Source organism: Chionomys nivalis, chromosome 11 (genome assembly GCF_950005125.1).
Source record: "Chionomys nivalis chromosome 11, mChiNiv1.1, whole genome shotgun sequence".
In the NCBI taxonomy this organism is placed as follows: Eukaryota; Metazoa; Chordata; class Mammalia; order Rodentia; family Cricetidae; genus Chionomys; species Chionomys nivalis.
Window position 1 is genome coordinate 59,071,164 of NC_080096.1, and position 15,472 is coordinate 59,086,635.

At 42.9% G+C, this 15,472-nt stretch overlaps 1 protein-coding gene across 1 annotated transcript in view; it reads right to left on the reverse strand.

The window, feature by feature from the left end:
• The window catches only part of Adamtsl1 (ADAMTS like 1), a 376,638-nt gene extending 367,505 nt beyond the window's left edge, over positions 1-9,133 (reverse strand). The window contains exon 1 of the mRNA XM_057784262.1: positions 9,018-9,133. Coding sequence (XP_057640245.1) covers positions 9,018-9,080 — 63 coding nt within the window. The 5' untranslated portion in view covers positions 9,081-9,133. The remainder of the gene's footprint in view (positions 1-9,017) is intronic.
• Between the last annotated feature and the right edge of the window lie 6,339 nt (positions 9,134-15,472).

Sequence of the window (15,472 nt, forward strand, 5' to 3'; positions counted from 1 at the left end):
TATTTATACCAACAGGACCAAAATAACTTAAAGAAAGTCCCTCAGGGGAGGAAAAAATGGAGGGAAAAATATCCAGAGCCTCGGTAGAAGGATGGCAGAAGCTTTGGAAAAAAATCTGAAAAAGCAATGAAGATGAAAATGGAAACTCCGTGCAAATTAATGTAGTGTAGAATTGGCAAGCATATCACTCATTTCTTTAAACAAATAGAAGAAAGAACCCACTTATGAGGTGCACCCAAATAATTCACAGGTGGCAAAACTATTAGAGCCCTAAGATTTCTCGCTTCAGACATAAAATAAATCCATAGTAGAAGTGGCATATGCCTTAGACAAAACATTTTCTGTTGGTCCATTTCTTTCAGCCATCTCCTTTCATACACAAGATCATTTTGGTCTTATTATGATTAAATTATTTTAAGAAGACAATGGGTGGAACTCTAATGACGACAGGAGGTACCACCTGCCATAGAATGTCCAGAATTTTAATTTCCAATGGAGTGTGTTTGGTTTTGCATGGATATTTACATATCACCTCGTTGGTATAATATATTGAAAAAGGAAGACTAACCCGGCAGCGTGATGCCCCAATGACAGCGGAGCAGATGATAACGTCCCATATACTATTCATATATACTGTTCATTCTTACAGTAATAACTTTGGTCTCTTTGCTTGTTTTGAGACAAGGTCTCACTATGTCACCCTCCTTCCTCAGTTTCCTGATTGGGCAATCACAAGGAACCATGCCTGGGGCAAGATTTGCTTTGAAATATGAGGTAAGCCAGACCCTAAAAGAGGAACATGGGATGTACTAACTCATATTTGGTTTCTAGCCATAAATAAAGGACATTGAGCCTATAATTTGTGATCCTAGAGAAGCTGAATAAGAAGGTGAACCCAAAGAAAAACATATAGGCATCCTCCTGAATATTAACCTTCATCAGGCGATGAAAGGAGACAGAGACAGAGACCCACATTGGAGCACCGGACTGAAATCTCAAGGTCCAAATCAGGAGCAGAAGGAGAGAGAGCACGAGCAAGGAACTCAGGACTGTGAGGGGTGCATGCACACACTGAGACAATGGGGATATTCTATTGGGAACTCACCAAGGCCAGCTGGCCGGGGTCTGAAAGAGCATGGGATAAAACCAGACTCACTGAACATAGCGGACATTGAGGACTACTGAGAACTCAAGAACAATGGCAATGGGTTTTTGATCCTACTGCACATACTGGCTTGGTGGGAGCCTAGGCAGTTTGGATGCTCACCTTACTAGACCTGGATGGAGGTGGGTGATCCTTGGACTTCCCACAGGGCAGGGAACCCTGATTGCTCTTAGGGCTGATCAGGGAGGGGGACTTGACTGGAGGAGGGGGAGGGAAATGGGAGGTGGTGGTAGGGAGGAGGCAGAAATCTTTAATAAATAAATTAATTAATTAAAAAAAGATTTACCTTAAAGAATTAATCTTAACTACAAAACCATTCCAGTGTGTTTTCTTATACAAATTGTTCTAATTTTAACTACAATAAATTTGAAAACCATTAATATTTGGAGACAAATAGTGATTTATATCACTCATAAAAGTAACATGTTCACAGACTGAGGGAAGCTGTAATTTATTCATTCACACATAGATATAAGGGTTCAATAAATAGCATCTAAATAGGTATTTGCAAATGAACCAATTTGGAGAACAACTGAAATGATTATGTTCATTACAGAAATATTGTCTATGGAAGCATTGTTTTTAAAAAGCAAAATTAATATTCCAAGTATTATAACTAAATAAATATTATAAAGAAATAAAATGCAAAGCAGACTTTGAGCTCTTTATTATCAGCAATATGTCTTATTCTGTCTTCCAGCCTTCACCTTTTGCTAACGGTACAGGTTTTCTTTTTATTGAGCAGATGGTGATGGACAAATGTCTTTTGTCTGGATGTTCATAGTCACCTGAAGGATGACAGACAGAACTTTCATGTTTACAAAAACCACTAAAGTGTGTAATGGTGGTTTTGCTGTCTCAGCACCCTAGAGAGCCAGGTACAACAGCAACGTATGAACATGCAGGGAGAAGAGGAACGGGTCTGCAGTGATGGGCTTGGGTGATGCTGCCAGGAACAGCACTGTAGCTCAGTAGTCACATTGCTACCGTCTGATAGCAGAGCTTTTCCATAGACGCTTGGCTCTGTTATAGTTTGCTTGTGGTTTGAATAGCCCCAAGGTCCCTGTGCTTGGAAGCTTGGGCCTAGATGGCAAGAGTAAATAATGACGTAGACCCTTACAAGATGGGGCTAGAGGGAGACCTTAAGGTCATTGTGGGTATATAGTCAAGAAAGGCTATAGGATGCCGGGCTCCACTCCTGCTTCTGCTTGGAGAGGTAAACTGTTCTCTCCACACATCCTCGCCCCTGTTGTCTGTGTCATGAAGTAACACAACCCCCCTATGAGAGCCTGTGAGGTGTCAGTTGAACTTTCAGGCCCCAGAACTATGAACTAAGGAAACTTCTTACTATTAGTGGCCCCTGGGATTTTGCTATAGTGATGGAAAAATGGTGCAGGTTGCTGCAAGAAAAAAGAAAACTATGTGACGATAACATGAGGTCAGGTGAACTCAGGAAGTGTGTTTTGCTTTTCCCGCTGCTGGGTGAGAACATTTCTCTGTCTTTGGGAGTCTGCTTTTCTCTCATCAGTCGTTAAATTTCTGATTTTCTGAGCTGCTGTCACTGGAGCAACTCAAGCGTTGCATCTTGGATCTGGCCCCTTAGTGCCCTTTTCATTGTCTTTGCCTTGGCTCTGTGTGGCTCTCCGGCTGTAGTTTGTCTAGTGCTCTACTGTAGAGGTGAGCCCCGGGAACTCACTACAAGCCCGTGTTGCTTTCTTTATTCCGTACCCAACCTCCACATCCCTATGGAGTCTCTGGTTGAAAGGCTGGTCCATTTCTCCTGGTTACCTAGAGCACAGACACTCTCCCAGCTACTCAGCACACTGGGAGTATGCAGCGAATAACAAACTGTAAAGACTAGACCACCATTAAGATGTTGTGGCATCTTCTTTGCTCTCTTTTTCCGTATAATAAATGGAAAGAGGTATTAGCGCTTACAAGCATGCACTAGAATGCATAAAATCTAAATTTGAAGCATATGTTATTTATAAAGGTTTTGAACATATAACACATTTCCACAAATTTTAGGATTTTCACATAACAAAGGCTATTTCCTATATTTAAATGGACATTCACAGTGAAGGTTCCAAAGAGTGTGTGGGGGGAGGGTGACTGGGGACCCAGTCCTGATACTTGGTATCCTGACCATCTTGGGAATTTACCATTTCTCTGCTAGGTCCTCCACATTGGGCAAACAGGTAGAGAATACTTGGGGGATCAAGTGTGACGGCTCAGACCCAAAAGTTACTTGTGACATGTTAACTATAATGACCAGAACACAGTTGAATAGCATGATCTAGAGATGGGGAAGACTGAGAGATACGGGTTATCTCAATGCACAGTAGTGAAAATAAAACAGGTAAATTAACACCAGGTCCACTAAAGTGGGAGTCTATAAATGCTTTTCTTTACAAAACTGTAGCTAATGTAAGTACTACACTTTCCTTATGACAAGGTTTGTGAAAGGAAAAGTACTTGAGACCTTGATGGATAAAAAATATATACGAAATATGCAAAGTGATTCATGTAAAATGGCAACAGCAAAAGGAATTACTGTTCAATTATTTTTTCATTGTGTGCCTATACACATCTAAGACAGAAACACAAAGCAGAAGGTCTTCCCCTTTGAATTTATTATGTGCTTTTGACTTGGGCTTACTCAAAACAAAAAGATTCTTCAAGACTCCACAATGAAAGTGAGTGTTCACAGTTTTCCTCCCTACCTGAAGGTTTCTTGCTGAGTCATTCTTACTACATACTTGTTCATTCAAACACATTTATAGAGGGCCTGATAGCAGTAGGGAGTACATGGCCCAGTCTGATGTCCCTTCACAGCTTTGTAGGACAGACATAAAACCAAAACAAATAGAAGACAAGGACAGACGCAGATGCACAGTAAAACAAGAACTACAAAGCTCCACTTTAACAGCTTTAGACATAGCAGTGAGTTATAATTTTAAAGCCTTCTGACACACAATTTGGAGCTGACTATATATGCAGCTATGCATTAGCAGAATATGGGATAGGGATATTCAAGCACAGAAATTATGGTATTGCTTCTAAGAAAGTTTATAGTTAGCTATTGAGATATCTATTTCTTTGACAAAAATAGAGAATATTGCTGAATATAGGAGTCAGACAACCCTATTTATAATTTCTGAGTGCCTAGAAGAAACAAAAGAAAGGTCAGTGGTCACTGCTGGCTACAGGCTAGCCACGAGGCAACTTCTTGACATGGCCAGAAAACTTGCAACAAACTAACTGCCTTCCATGCTGGGTGCCGCAGCAAACAAAGTCCTAGTGAGAGAAAGCCATAACAGTCAAGCTTTATTCTGCAATGCAAGTTTTAATCTTGAAGTTCGGGAACTGGGGAGATTTAGTCATTTGTTTTTGAGCTCATGGAAAGAAGGGGTTGATAGCAACAGCTTACCCAGTTAGCAGGCCGGCTCCCCACACAGCTGTGCTGGCCTATTTCAATTAGAATCCTTTCAGGCTTACATCACCTCGGTATGCCAGGCCTAAGCTGCTCAGGAGCCAGCACTGCCAATCAAGCCAAAATTCAACCACATGGTAGGGTTTTTATGATGGAGACAGAAAAAAATGACATAAATTTGTCTCATTCTGACTAGAACACAAAGCTCTCTGACGAAAAGGAACGACAGTGGCAAGAACGAAGCCGCGCTTGGGCGTCTTCCTGCGTCATCTCTGTACACTCAGCCCGTGGGTTATTCATGGTGATTCAAGGGCCGCTCTCACTCATGTCCTCATCCTGAGAGAAGGTCACGTTAAGGTCACTTGACTCATGAGACCTCAGAAACTGCAGAGTGTGTTTGCTGAGGAAAGGGCAGGATGGGACTTAAATGATTGAACTCGAGAAAGTGTCAGTCCTGGAACCTAAGAGATACACAAATTAAAAGCAGGACTGTCATTTCACCAGAGAGACTGGACTGTGCCCATGAAGTCAGAGGGCAGAAACCGGGAGACTCGGGGCGGCAGTGGACAGAGCCGATTGGCTTTCTCAGTCAGGTCCACAAGCAGGTTTCACACTTGTGTACAAAAGCATCATCTAGATGCTGTAGCACATGCAGAAAAGTTGCACCTTACACCAATATAAAACCGTACAAACCCTTACCTGAAGTCTAGAGTGTAAAAAAGAACTCAGGCCACAATTAACTCATTAACTGCCTTTCACATTCTTTTATAGAAGACACTGACATGCTTAACTGTCATATAAAGCGACAGACATTACTCGTTTTGTGATCCCTCTTTTTCTCAAGTCGTCACTATCCAAAGAAACTTCCCCAGTACAAGTTTCTTACGTGGTTCACTAGTGACCACTATTGGACATTCTTCTCTCCACTAATATGTAGTATATTGGTTCTCACGAGAAATGATGCTGAGGACCCGAGCAGCAGAACCACTAAAGATGGGAACCCAAGAAGACCAGAAACTTCACAAAACGATAAGAAATAATTTTATAATAAATGCCATTATCTCCTATAGACTTAGAAGAAAAATCCTCAACCTTGACTTAAACATGGTATAGATATGAGCATAAAAACTAGATGGGAAGTGAGACATTCTTTAGAAGGACTTGCATATGCATATGCATGTCATGTGTGTGCGCGCGTGCACACACACACACACACTCACTCACTCACACACTCACTCTTCTGGAGCAGAACACAATCTGTTGTAATAAGGGATTTAACATTCATTCCACAGGCTAATGGTGCTTCTCACCATCCAAGATAGATTCGCTTAGATAATAGCGGAGGAGAATGCCAGGCGAGCCGAAAGGAATGGGCTATTGTCTTTGACTAGTTTCCATGTAGAAACTAGTGTAGAGACAAGAAAGAAATTCAGCAGAAAAACACATGTCCTTTATTATAATTCCAAGTGTTACTCTTGCAACTCTCACAATAGCAGGGCAGGGGTGGGGTGGAGAAGGGGGAAGACCTTACAGCCACTTAAAAGAAACAGAAAGCGAATGCAGGCTTGATTAAATGTGTCTCTGACAGGGAGCTTTGACTTCAAGAGTGGATGGACGCAAGTGTCAATGACTGGTCATGGATTTTGCCACATTTCTTGTGATCTAAACAATTGAGACAAAGGACAGGAGAGTAGGAAGATGGGTAGTGTGTCTCAGTATGACCTGTAGAGCAAAACTAACCTCTTGAACAGTCTGTGAAGTGGAAAAAAAAAAAACAAAGTCTATAGTGACATGGTTACTGTGCATTGAGAGATGGACAGCAAACTCGGACAGACACAAACCACACTGGGGCCTCATTCTTTCTGGAATAATGTTCTAGGAGAAAAGGATTATTGACAACAGCAAGGTTTCATAGCCTTCCATATTTGTACACATTCAAGAACCAAGTTCTGATACAGATTATTTAGCTGCCAATGAAATGAAGGCGATTTTGACCAGGCCACAACTGGGCTTGCCACCATACAGACAGGATATGTGCAATCAGCTCTAATACTAGACAGATTCTTGTAATACACAAAACACTATAGAAATAACAAATCCTCCAATTCAATTTCTGTATCAAGCTGGAAGTTGAGCTGATGATGCCATATTTCAGTTCTAAGTAAACTACAGGCCAGGCTAAAGTTCGCTTTTTTTTTTTAAGCCAATAATTCATTTTGACTACAGAGCCAAACAAAGCAGTTACTGACAAAGTATAATGACGGTGCATCATACTGTGTATATCTTTAAAGACCTTTCCTTTATGATCTATAAAGCCTACATATCTCCGATGAAGGATATGTCTTTAATTGCTAAGCATTTGATAGCCGCAGTATAAAGTACATATAAACTTGATTTCTCATCTGTAAAATGGGCTTTAAAATTAACTGATTTATACGGCCGTTCTGAGGAGTCACTAGAATGATTTTCAAACAAGTCACCTAGTGTTTGACACCTTCACACACACCCTGCGCGGCAGGCATTACTAATGCTGGCTTTGCTCTGCGCTCAGCAGCCAGTTCTTTTCTAACATAAGCTTCAAATTCACAATCACTTAAGCATACGCATAATATAAACCTGGGTATGATTTCATTCTAATTCCATAATTATTGTAATTCAAACATGTTAAATCTTTTTGAAATAAACAAACACTTTTTTTTCCAGTGTGAGTCTAATTACTTGCTGAGATTCCAATATGAATATTCAAGATAGCGGCAAGGAGTGTAATGTATTTACCAAATGAATAGAAAATCAATCTGCTGCAGAATGAGAGAGCGTTGCTTAAGTATAATGAAATCGTATTTCCACATGAAAATAAAATAGCAGGGAATGTGAACTGGTAATTTGCTTTATGATGCAATTTAATGGGAGAATGGCATACACTTTAAAAACAATCACGAAGAAATAAAGATGAGACAAATGCATGATGTCTGCAAGTCACATATCCCATATGGAAAAAGTGAGACACCTTTCCCACACTCCTCGCTCCTCAGCCATAAAGCCCACCTCACACACTGCTTGTTTGAGTCCTCGGCACAACTAGCACCTCTACTCACGCTTACACTTCAGTTTTTGTTCAAATGTTCATGAAAATAGAAACGATTTCAAATTACAAAGCAGTAATCCAAGTTTTTAGCTATTGTGAGGCAAGTGATTAAGATACAACACTGTATGAAATATTTAACTGCTGTCTGGTCAATGTATCGCATTGACCTTCCTGGAATTTTCCAATTTGTACCTAAATGGTTTGCTTCCCTACATTAAAATTCCAGTATTGATCAAATTGTCAGAATCAAAGCAGAATGCAATATTCCTTCTCCATCGACAAAGCAATGTGTCCTGCACAACCGCTGCGATTTTACCTTGTTCTTTATCTGCTTTTCTCCCTTCTGAAGACATTCTGGCATGCCATAGTAGTGACAAGGAGAGCTAGACTCACGTTTCCTTGGAAGCAGTGTGTAAGAATTCTGGAATCAAACCTTCAGATGAGGTTTGCTAAACTGCCTGCCCAGAACACTCTGGTTTGAAAGAAATGTGCATTGCTATTAATATTTTGAGTGTAGATTTTTTGGACAGTATATGTTCATTTTCTGCCCATTGAACCAAGTCTGAGTCACAAAGGAACATTTACTTTTTGTCAAAAATGTAGTATGCGCTGATGTTCAAGAGAAGAGCCTTATCATTGACTGGAAATCAGCAGGCCAAGAAGTCATCGATCCCTAATCGCCTCCTGAAGTAGATCTGAGATCAAAGACTGTAGCCTTCAATTCATAAACACCAGCATTAACTTGTATCCATAAACGAGTGTAGTAATTATGGGCTATAATCCTAGTTGACTGCAAACAGTGTTCTCATTTCTTTTTTTCACCTGGTTCAGTAGCCCTTACTATAGAGAAAAGTAATTCGCATGAGGCACCCCCGGGGGAAACAAGAAGCAGGCAAGCTCCTCACTGCCTGTCCTTCAGAAAATCTGCAACACCACAGTGAGTTTGATCTCAGGAAGCCCGTTTCCAAATTCCATGCACACACATAACTATTCTACTGTTCCCAGCACATACTCCCGGCAGTAGTAGATCCTAAAGTTTACACCTCAGTACCAGTATCACTATGTACCTGTAACTAATTCCAGAAAGTCCTTTATGGTTTATTTTTCTGGGAAAGTTGGAGTTCAAGTTCTCAAAGGAGTTAAGCTGTATTTTGTTTGTTGGGTTTTGTAAAGCCTGCAGTTTGAAAACCACACACACACACACACACACACACACACACACACATACACACACACACACGCACGCACGCACGCATACAAACACACAAACACACTCTCCAGCAGCACCCAGACCAAGTGGCAATAGTAACATATTGAAATGAAACGGCATTTACCAGGAGTAGGAAAGCCAGAAAGAGCAGCGGTGTGCCAGGAGTTGCCCGACGGCAGCATTCCATGCTTGGACCTTTGCCGGAATCCAAATCGGACACTGGATAAGCTGCTAAGTGCTCCTCTGCCGGGCTCCTGTCACATCCAGGGCTGGAGCTCACACTCCAGCCCTGCCTATCAGCTTCCATCAGCCCCGCTCACATTTCCTGAGCGAGGGTGGGTGGGTGGATGGGTGGGGGGTAAACTGAATGGAATCTCTCTAGAGCAGGCAGCCAGCCAATCAGACTCCTGCTAATCAGACATGCTGAATAACAAAGCTGGTGGGGAGGGGGGGGGCAGAGAAAGTGAACAGCGTGAGCAGAAAAGCGGGTAAAAGACAGAAAGCCAGCGGAGAGAGCAGCTGAGCTTGAGGAGAGACACAGCGGCAGAAGAGCAAAGGCGCCAAGAGTAAGCGGGGCTGCGCTCTGAACCAACCTGGCTAGTTGCTCTGTGTGTGAGACGCGATTCTGTTTGCCATTTGCCTGGGTTGGTGTCTGTTGCTCTGGAAAGTACAGTAGCTCCCTGTGACGGTGTATTGTTCCATTCAGGAGAGAAACTTAATCCCCGTCAATATAGAACATATGCTATAAAAGGACCAAGCCCTAGTCAGGACTGAATGTGCCCTTCAAGTGTATTCGGTGAGAGCATGCTCTTCCTCTCCCATAAAGCGCCTTTTTATTTTCCCCTTTGAGTTTGGAAAAGAATACTAGAGATGGTTTTGAAAGATCCACCCTAGACCTGACAATAGCATTAGTTATTTTCTGTTTTAAGGTCTTGGTTTGAACATAAAGAGTTGGCAAAGTGTTTCTTTGTGGAGTGATGATTTGAAGCATCCAACATTTATGAGTTTTAAAGGTACAATTAGACTCATTGAAAGCCCCTAGTTTAGAAGAAACCCTGGACAAAGACTTCGGAATGCTCAAATTTGGGGTGAAACAACTGCTGGGTTTTGACACCTTGCCAACTTTTAACTATCTGATTTAGCCCAGGACAGGAAAGAAAGAGCAAATTAACCCTCGGCTAACCCCAAACCTTCACTGGACACCTGACTCACGCTTTCTCAGAGTTGCTACAATGCCAAGAAGGATGAGGGTGGTACCGCTTCTTTGGCATCACTGGGGAAAGACGGATGAGAAGAAAAGGATGAGTGGGGTACCGTCTCTTTCTCCATCACTGTGGGAAGAGGGGCGGACCAGTTGACCTCTGAGGTGCAATCCAGCTTTAGGAAGTACTAATGAGCTCTAGGGTGACCACAAGGCCAAAGGAAAATGCCAGAAAGATTCTGAGCCCTCCTCATCACATCAAGGGAAGCCCGAGAGGGCCAGGAGGATTTTATTACGGTATTAGAAAAGTGCCAAGTGTCAAACAAGCCTGTCTTTCCTCCTCATCGCTCAGGAACTCGTTCAGTTTGGAAAGAATAAAAGCTAATGTCGTCCCTCATTTGCACAGGAGAGGTGTTTCCTTTGCTGCCCCGACAGCCCAGATATATGCAGTGGAGGTAGAGGGCACTTAGAAGGCATGTTCCCCCCTTTCATGACTAAAAACCCCCTCCCTATGTAATAGGCGTGTGAACACAGGCCTGCCATGTTCATACAAAGGAGGCTTTGCCGAGAGGTGAAGAAAAGCAGGTTGCTCAGCTTCGGTTACTCCTTCCATGTGGTGTATCGATTAGAGAGGAGTTTGGGAAAAAAAAAAAAACCCACTTTCAGCCTGTCATGAAAGTCTAGGGTAGCGATTCTCAACCTTCCTAATGCTGTGACCCTTTAACACAGTTCCTTGCGCTGTGGTGACCCCAACCATTAAATTATTTCCCTGCAACTCCGTAACTGTAATTTGGCTACTGTTATGAATTGTAATGTAAATATTTGATATGCAGGGCATCTGGTATTCTGCCCCTGTGAAAGGGTCATTCAACTCCTGGAGGGCTCAGCCCACAGGTTGAGAATTACTAGTCTAGGGCAAATGAGGACTTACCTTAGTCCTCAAGACTAAACGTACTAAACTGGGAAAGTTAACAGTATACATCTATAAGCCCAGAATGTACTGGATGCTACAAGCTCAACAGTACTCACAAGTAAATGCATCTCTGTTAGATGACTATCTGAAATCCTCATCACAAGAAAGAAAGGTTGATGGGCTGATGGACTGAAATAAACCCTTAGTCATAGTCTGTGTGTTCTCTGTTTGTCTGTCTCTATGTCTGTCTGTCTGTCTCTCTTCCTTCTTCCCTCCCTCCCCCTCCCTCCTTCTTGCCCTCCCTCCCTGTGTATGTGTGTGTGTGTGTGTGTGTGTGTGTGTGAGAGAGAGAGAGAGAGAGAGAGAGAGAGAGAGAGAGAGAGAGAGAGATTGATTCTGCATTCTGTTACAGGGTTTTCTCTCCTTCCTGAGCCATCAGCTGAAGAGTTCATTACAAAATGGGATATCTCACTTAGCACCACTTCCTCCCTCTTGCCATGAAAACTAACTTCTTAGTGTCAAACTAGAAGGAAGAACAGGCGCGGGGGAAGGAATATTGTAAGTTATGGGAACGAAGGAATTCTGCAACACTGGGAAGAGCAGGATGCTATTTGTAGGGAAAGAACGTTGGCACGATGGGAAAACACCACTTCCGCACTAGTCCAGATTCTTCTGGAAATAGTCTTTTGGGTTTGGGTGTCATATCAGCTCCCAGCTAGATGGTACCTTCAATGAGCCCCAGAATAACACAGCATTTTAGTCAAGACCTCGATTGTGAGTCAAACCAGTGGAGAACGCCCACCCAGTGTCTCCTGTGTGGTCACTAGACTCACAGCACTTTCCTTCCTATGCGGAGTACCAAGAGAAAAGGGGGAAAGCAATTGCTCACTCTCCTGTTCATGTAGTACAAGGAAGACACCACGCTTAGAGGAAAAAGAACAACAAAACCAAGTCGGCTTTGAAACATTGGGGAAAGTTTTAGGAATTAACAGGTAATTACTACAGTTTCTGTGATTTTGGAGACTTCTGGGTAGTCATAGAGCTGCTTAAGCACTCCTACTGTCGAATACATATGAAGTTGAGGCTCAGAGAGGCGACCTGAGAAGGGCTCAACAGACTGGAGCTAGCCCCCCAAAACAGGGTCTTTCAACTTCAAATCCACTCATCTTGCTCTTGTACACATACATTTATATCTACATATTTCCGCACTAACAGATTCCGAGGTTGGCACAGGCACAGGGAGCAGGGAACTGTGCTGGACAGGAATGCTTACGGCAACGGGGAAGGAGCAGAAACGGAGACAACCAGAATTTCTTGTGCATATAGGTTACCTGGCAGTGGAAAGTATCTTGTTTTAGTCTACAGCTTCTGTCTCCCAACTTTGTCACTTCTAAGAGCTTCTAAGGGCCAAGGGAAAAATAACATAAACCCTAGGCAGTGCAGATCATAGTCACGGCAGCTGAGGAAAGGCCACTTATGGCACTGAGCAGGGCGTTGGCCGCGTTCCTTTTTTCCCTCTTCAGGTATCTAAATTAAAGCCGTCTGCAAGTGTCTGTGCACAGCAGCCCCCAGAAGCTGTGGCAGCCATCAGCCGGGTTCCCGCTTCCATGCACAATATATTAGGTGAAATGAAAGCAGCAGCAAGAGCGAGTGTCAGGCCTGTCTGAAGCATCAGTCCAAACCGTATGGATTTAACAATACTTAATTTAAAAAACACCAGCTTGGACAGCGGCAAGCTGTTAACAGTCACCGTGCTTTATGGCAGGAAAGAGTGAGCTAAACTTTCGGAATTTCTTTCCCTGAGGAAAATGGCTCGAAGCTTTTGCTCCAGAGCCACCTGTCTGGTCCTTGAGTTTGGGCCTCTTTCCTTAGCCCTGCAGTAGCAGAGATGGGGGAGCATGGACCGACAGGGTGTTTCTGGAGAGTCTCAGCAACAAGGGCTTCAAAGAGCTGGGTAAGGCCTACACTCTCCCCCTTTGAAGAGGCCGGGATGGCAAAATAGGAGCGAGGCAGCCTTGTTTTTCCCTTGGGGCTATCGTGAAGGTCTTTGAGATTAGTGGATAATCTAGACATTGGAAGAGAGCGAAGTGGCGGCCGAAGTCAGACAGAGGCAGTCTGCAGTTCTCAGAGGGAGGGACTAGACACTGAACACAGATTTCAACTCATCCAGCATCCCTTTAGCACCAAACCATATTCATGGCAAGTTCGGAGTCATCCTTTGCCTACAATTTGAGCAGAAACTGGCAAGGAAGTGCATGATTCTTATCTGCAGCTGTAAGGAAAAAGCACTACTCTTGTGCAATAAATAGGCTCATTAAAGTTGTGTGTTGTCAGGTGGGAACTTTGAAGACTCTAGCTCCGGCTTTTTGTCTTTCCAAAGGACCATGGTCTGACAAACTGGCAGAGTCACAGACACGTTTGTTGTCTTCCACATGGGCCCTGGCACAGCCATAACAACTTTATGTCTATAACCGAATGCAAGTCTTTTGTCAGTCTTCGGGGCAGATACATTGACTAGCCTAATATAGATGCCATTTACGAGCCTCCTTCATTTCAGCCAGGGTCTTTCTGCTCAGGAGAGGCCTCAAACTTCAAAACAATGTTTTCCAGACTCCTTTGCAGCTAAGATGCGGATCAAACTGAGATTTGCCCTCTATGAAACTACAACAAGACCTGGAAGGAGGAATGGAGACAGAGGCCCTGCTGTGCTTTCACTGTTTACAAAAATAGTCACAGAGCAACATGGTTGCAAAGTAGTCACAAACTTTTTGCATCTAGAGATAAGTATGGGACATTTATCTTACTAACCGGATCAGAGAAAGCAGACAGCCCTTGTCATCCTTTCGTTTCCATATCTTTTGCAGTCACCAAATAACTAACTTCCTGGCTGTGAGGGAACCAGCAGTTCCCATGATGATGAAAAGTAGCCTGGGACCCCTCGGAAAACTTATATTGCAGTCTTATTCCTTGGAAATTCAAACTTTATGTTACTTAATACCTTACAACCTCACATTTCATTTAAATTGACAAGAGTGAATTCTCTTCTCTACAAGAATGCTAACTGATATATCTCCTTTGACAGAAGAGAACCCTGGAGCACAGACAGCTCACACACCCGGCAAGAAGGAAAGACTACCTTTCGAGCTCATGAAATCTATCTCCAGCCACTGAGCTGCGTGACCTCTGTGTGGGGCAGGAGCTTCTGGGAGTACAGAGTACTGAGCAGCATCATGTCTGGTCTGCCTAGTGAGGAGAGTGCAGACAGAGGGTGAAAACAAAGAATCCAGAGATTTTTTTAAAAAAGCAACCCAAAAGGCAACAAAACAGAAGCCAGAGGGTGATAACGTGTTTCTACCCCCTGCCACCCCAGCCCAGGTTATTTAGTGGGCATGTTTGCAAGTTCTTGCTCACAATATCCTCCTAATTCATGTTCCTTCTGGGGAAACTCAGATCTGATTTGCTCTATGGGTGTCAGCTTACACCCTCCCTAAGGTCTACAATGCTGATTTCTGGCCTTGCGTACTGTAGGCATGTGGCTAAAATCCTTGACACCAGCTAGCAGCAAAAGTGAATTCTGGGGGTGGCTGGGATGAAACTAGCTGGTTTGGGGTCCAAGGGTTCAAATCTTAGGTGTTACGCTTATTCTTTGAAGGTCTTTTAGGAAAGAAATGGTTGGAACATCATGATTCCAGGTGTGTGTGTGTGTGTGTGTGTGTGTGTGTGTTTGTTTGCTGGTTTTGATTGGTGTAAACACTGGGAAGGCTGTACATCACCATAAGTCTATAGTCAGCAGTGAGGTTGAGGAGTTTGCTGTGTCTCATTCAGAGCTGGAAACCAAGAGATCAAGGAAACACTAACCATCGACAGATACACGAGCTTGCTCTCTCTGTCTTCCAGTCTTTTTAATTTTCTCTGTATATGAAAATTGTAATGAAATTCTCCAGAAAAATTATCATAATTTAGACTCTAATCACAGTTCATGTTTCCTTCTTTACTAACCACAAAGCAAAACTTAGAGTCCAACACTGGACTGAACCGAGAAGGTGGAATTTCTCCCTACATGTAAGCTTGAAGCTAGTGGTCTTCATTGGTCTACATAGCTGGAGTTAGCTAATGGATCTCAAAGGTTTACTACTGAACGATGCTTCATGGATGCTTACTGAACACCTACTGTGTGTGGGGTACAATCCAAGGATGCTGGAAACAGTAAGACTGCTTTTTGTAGCCCTTTTGACACAGGATGACTTATCAATGTAATTGCTGAGGTTTGAATTACGGTTGTAATATCCATATACTAAACCCAAGTGTAATATATAAGTCTACAACTCTTGATTCTAAGTTCCGCACTATTTCCATGACATCATTCTTCACAGATAAAATAATTATACCAGAGCCAGACAATAAGGTGAAGAACTGTTAACAGATTTGTAGACAATGCAGAGTGAGTAGGTGGAAATGCAAAAGC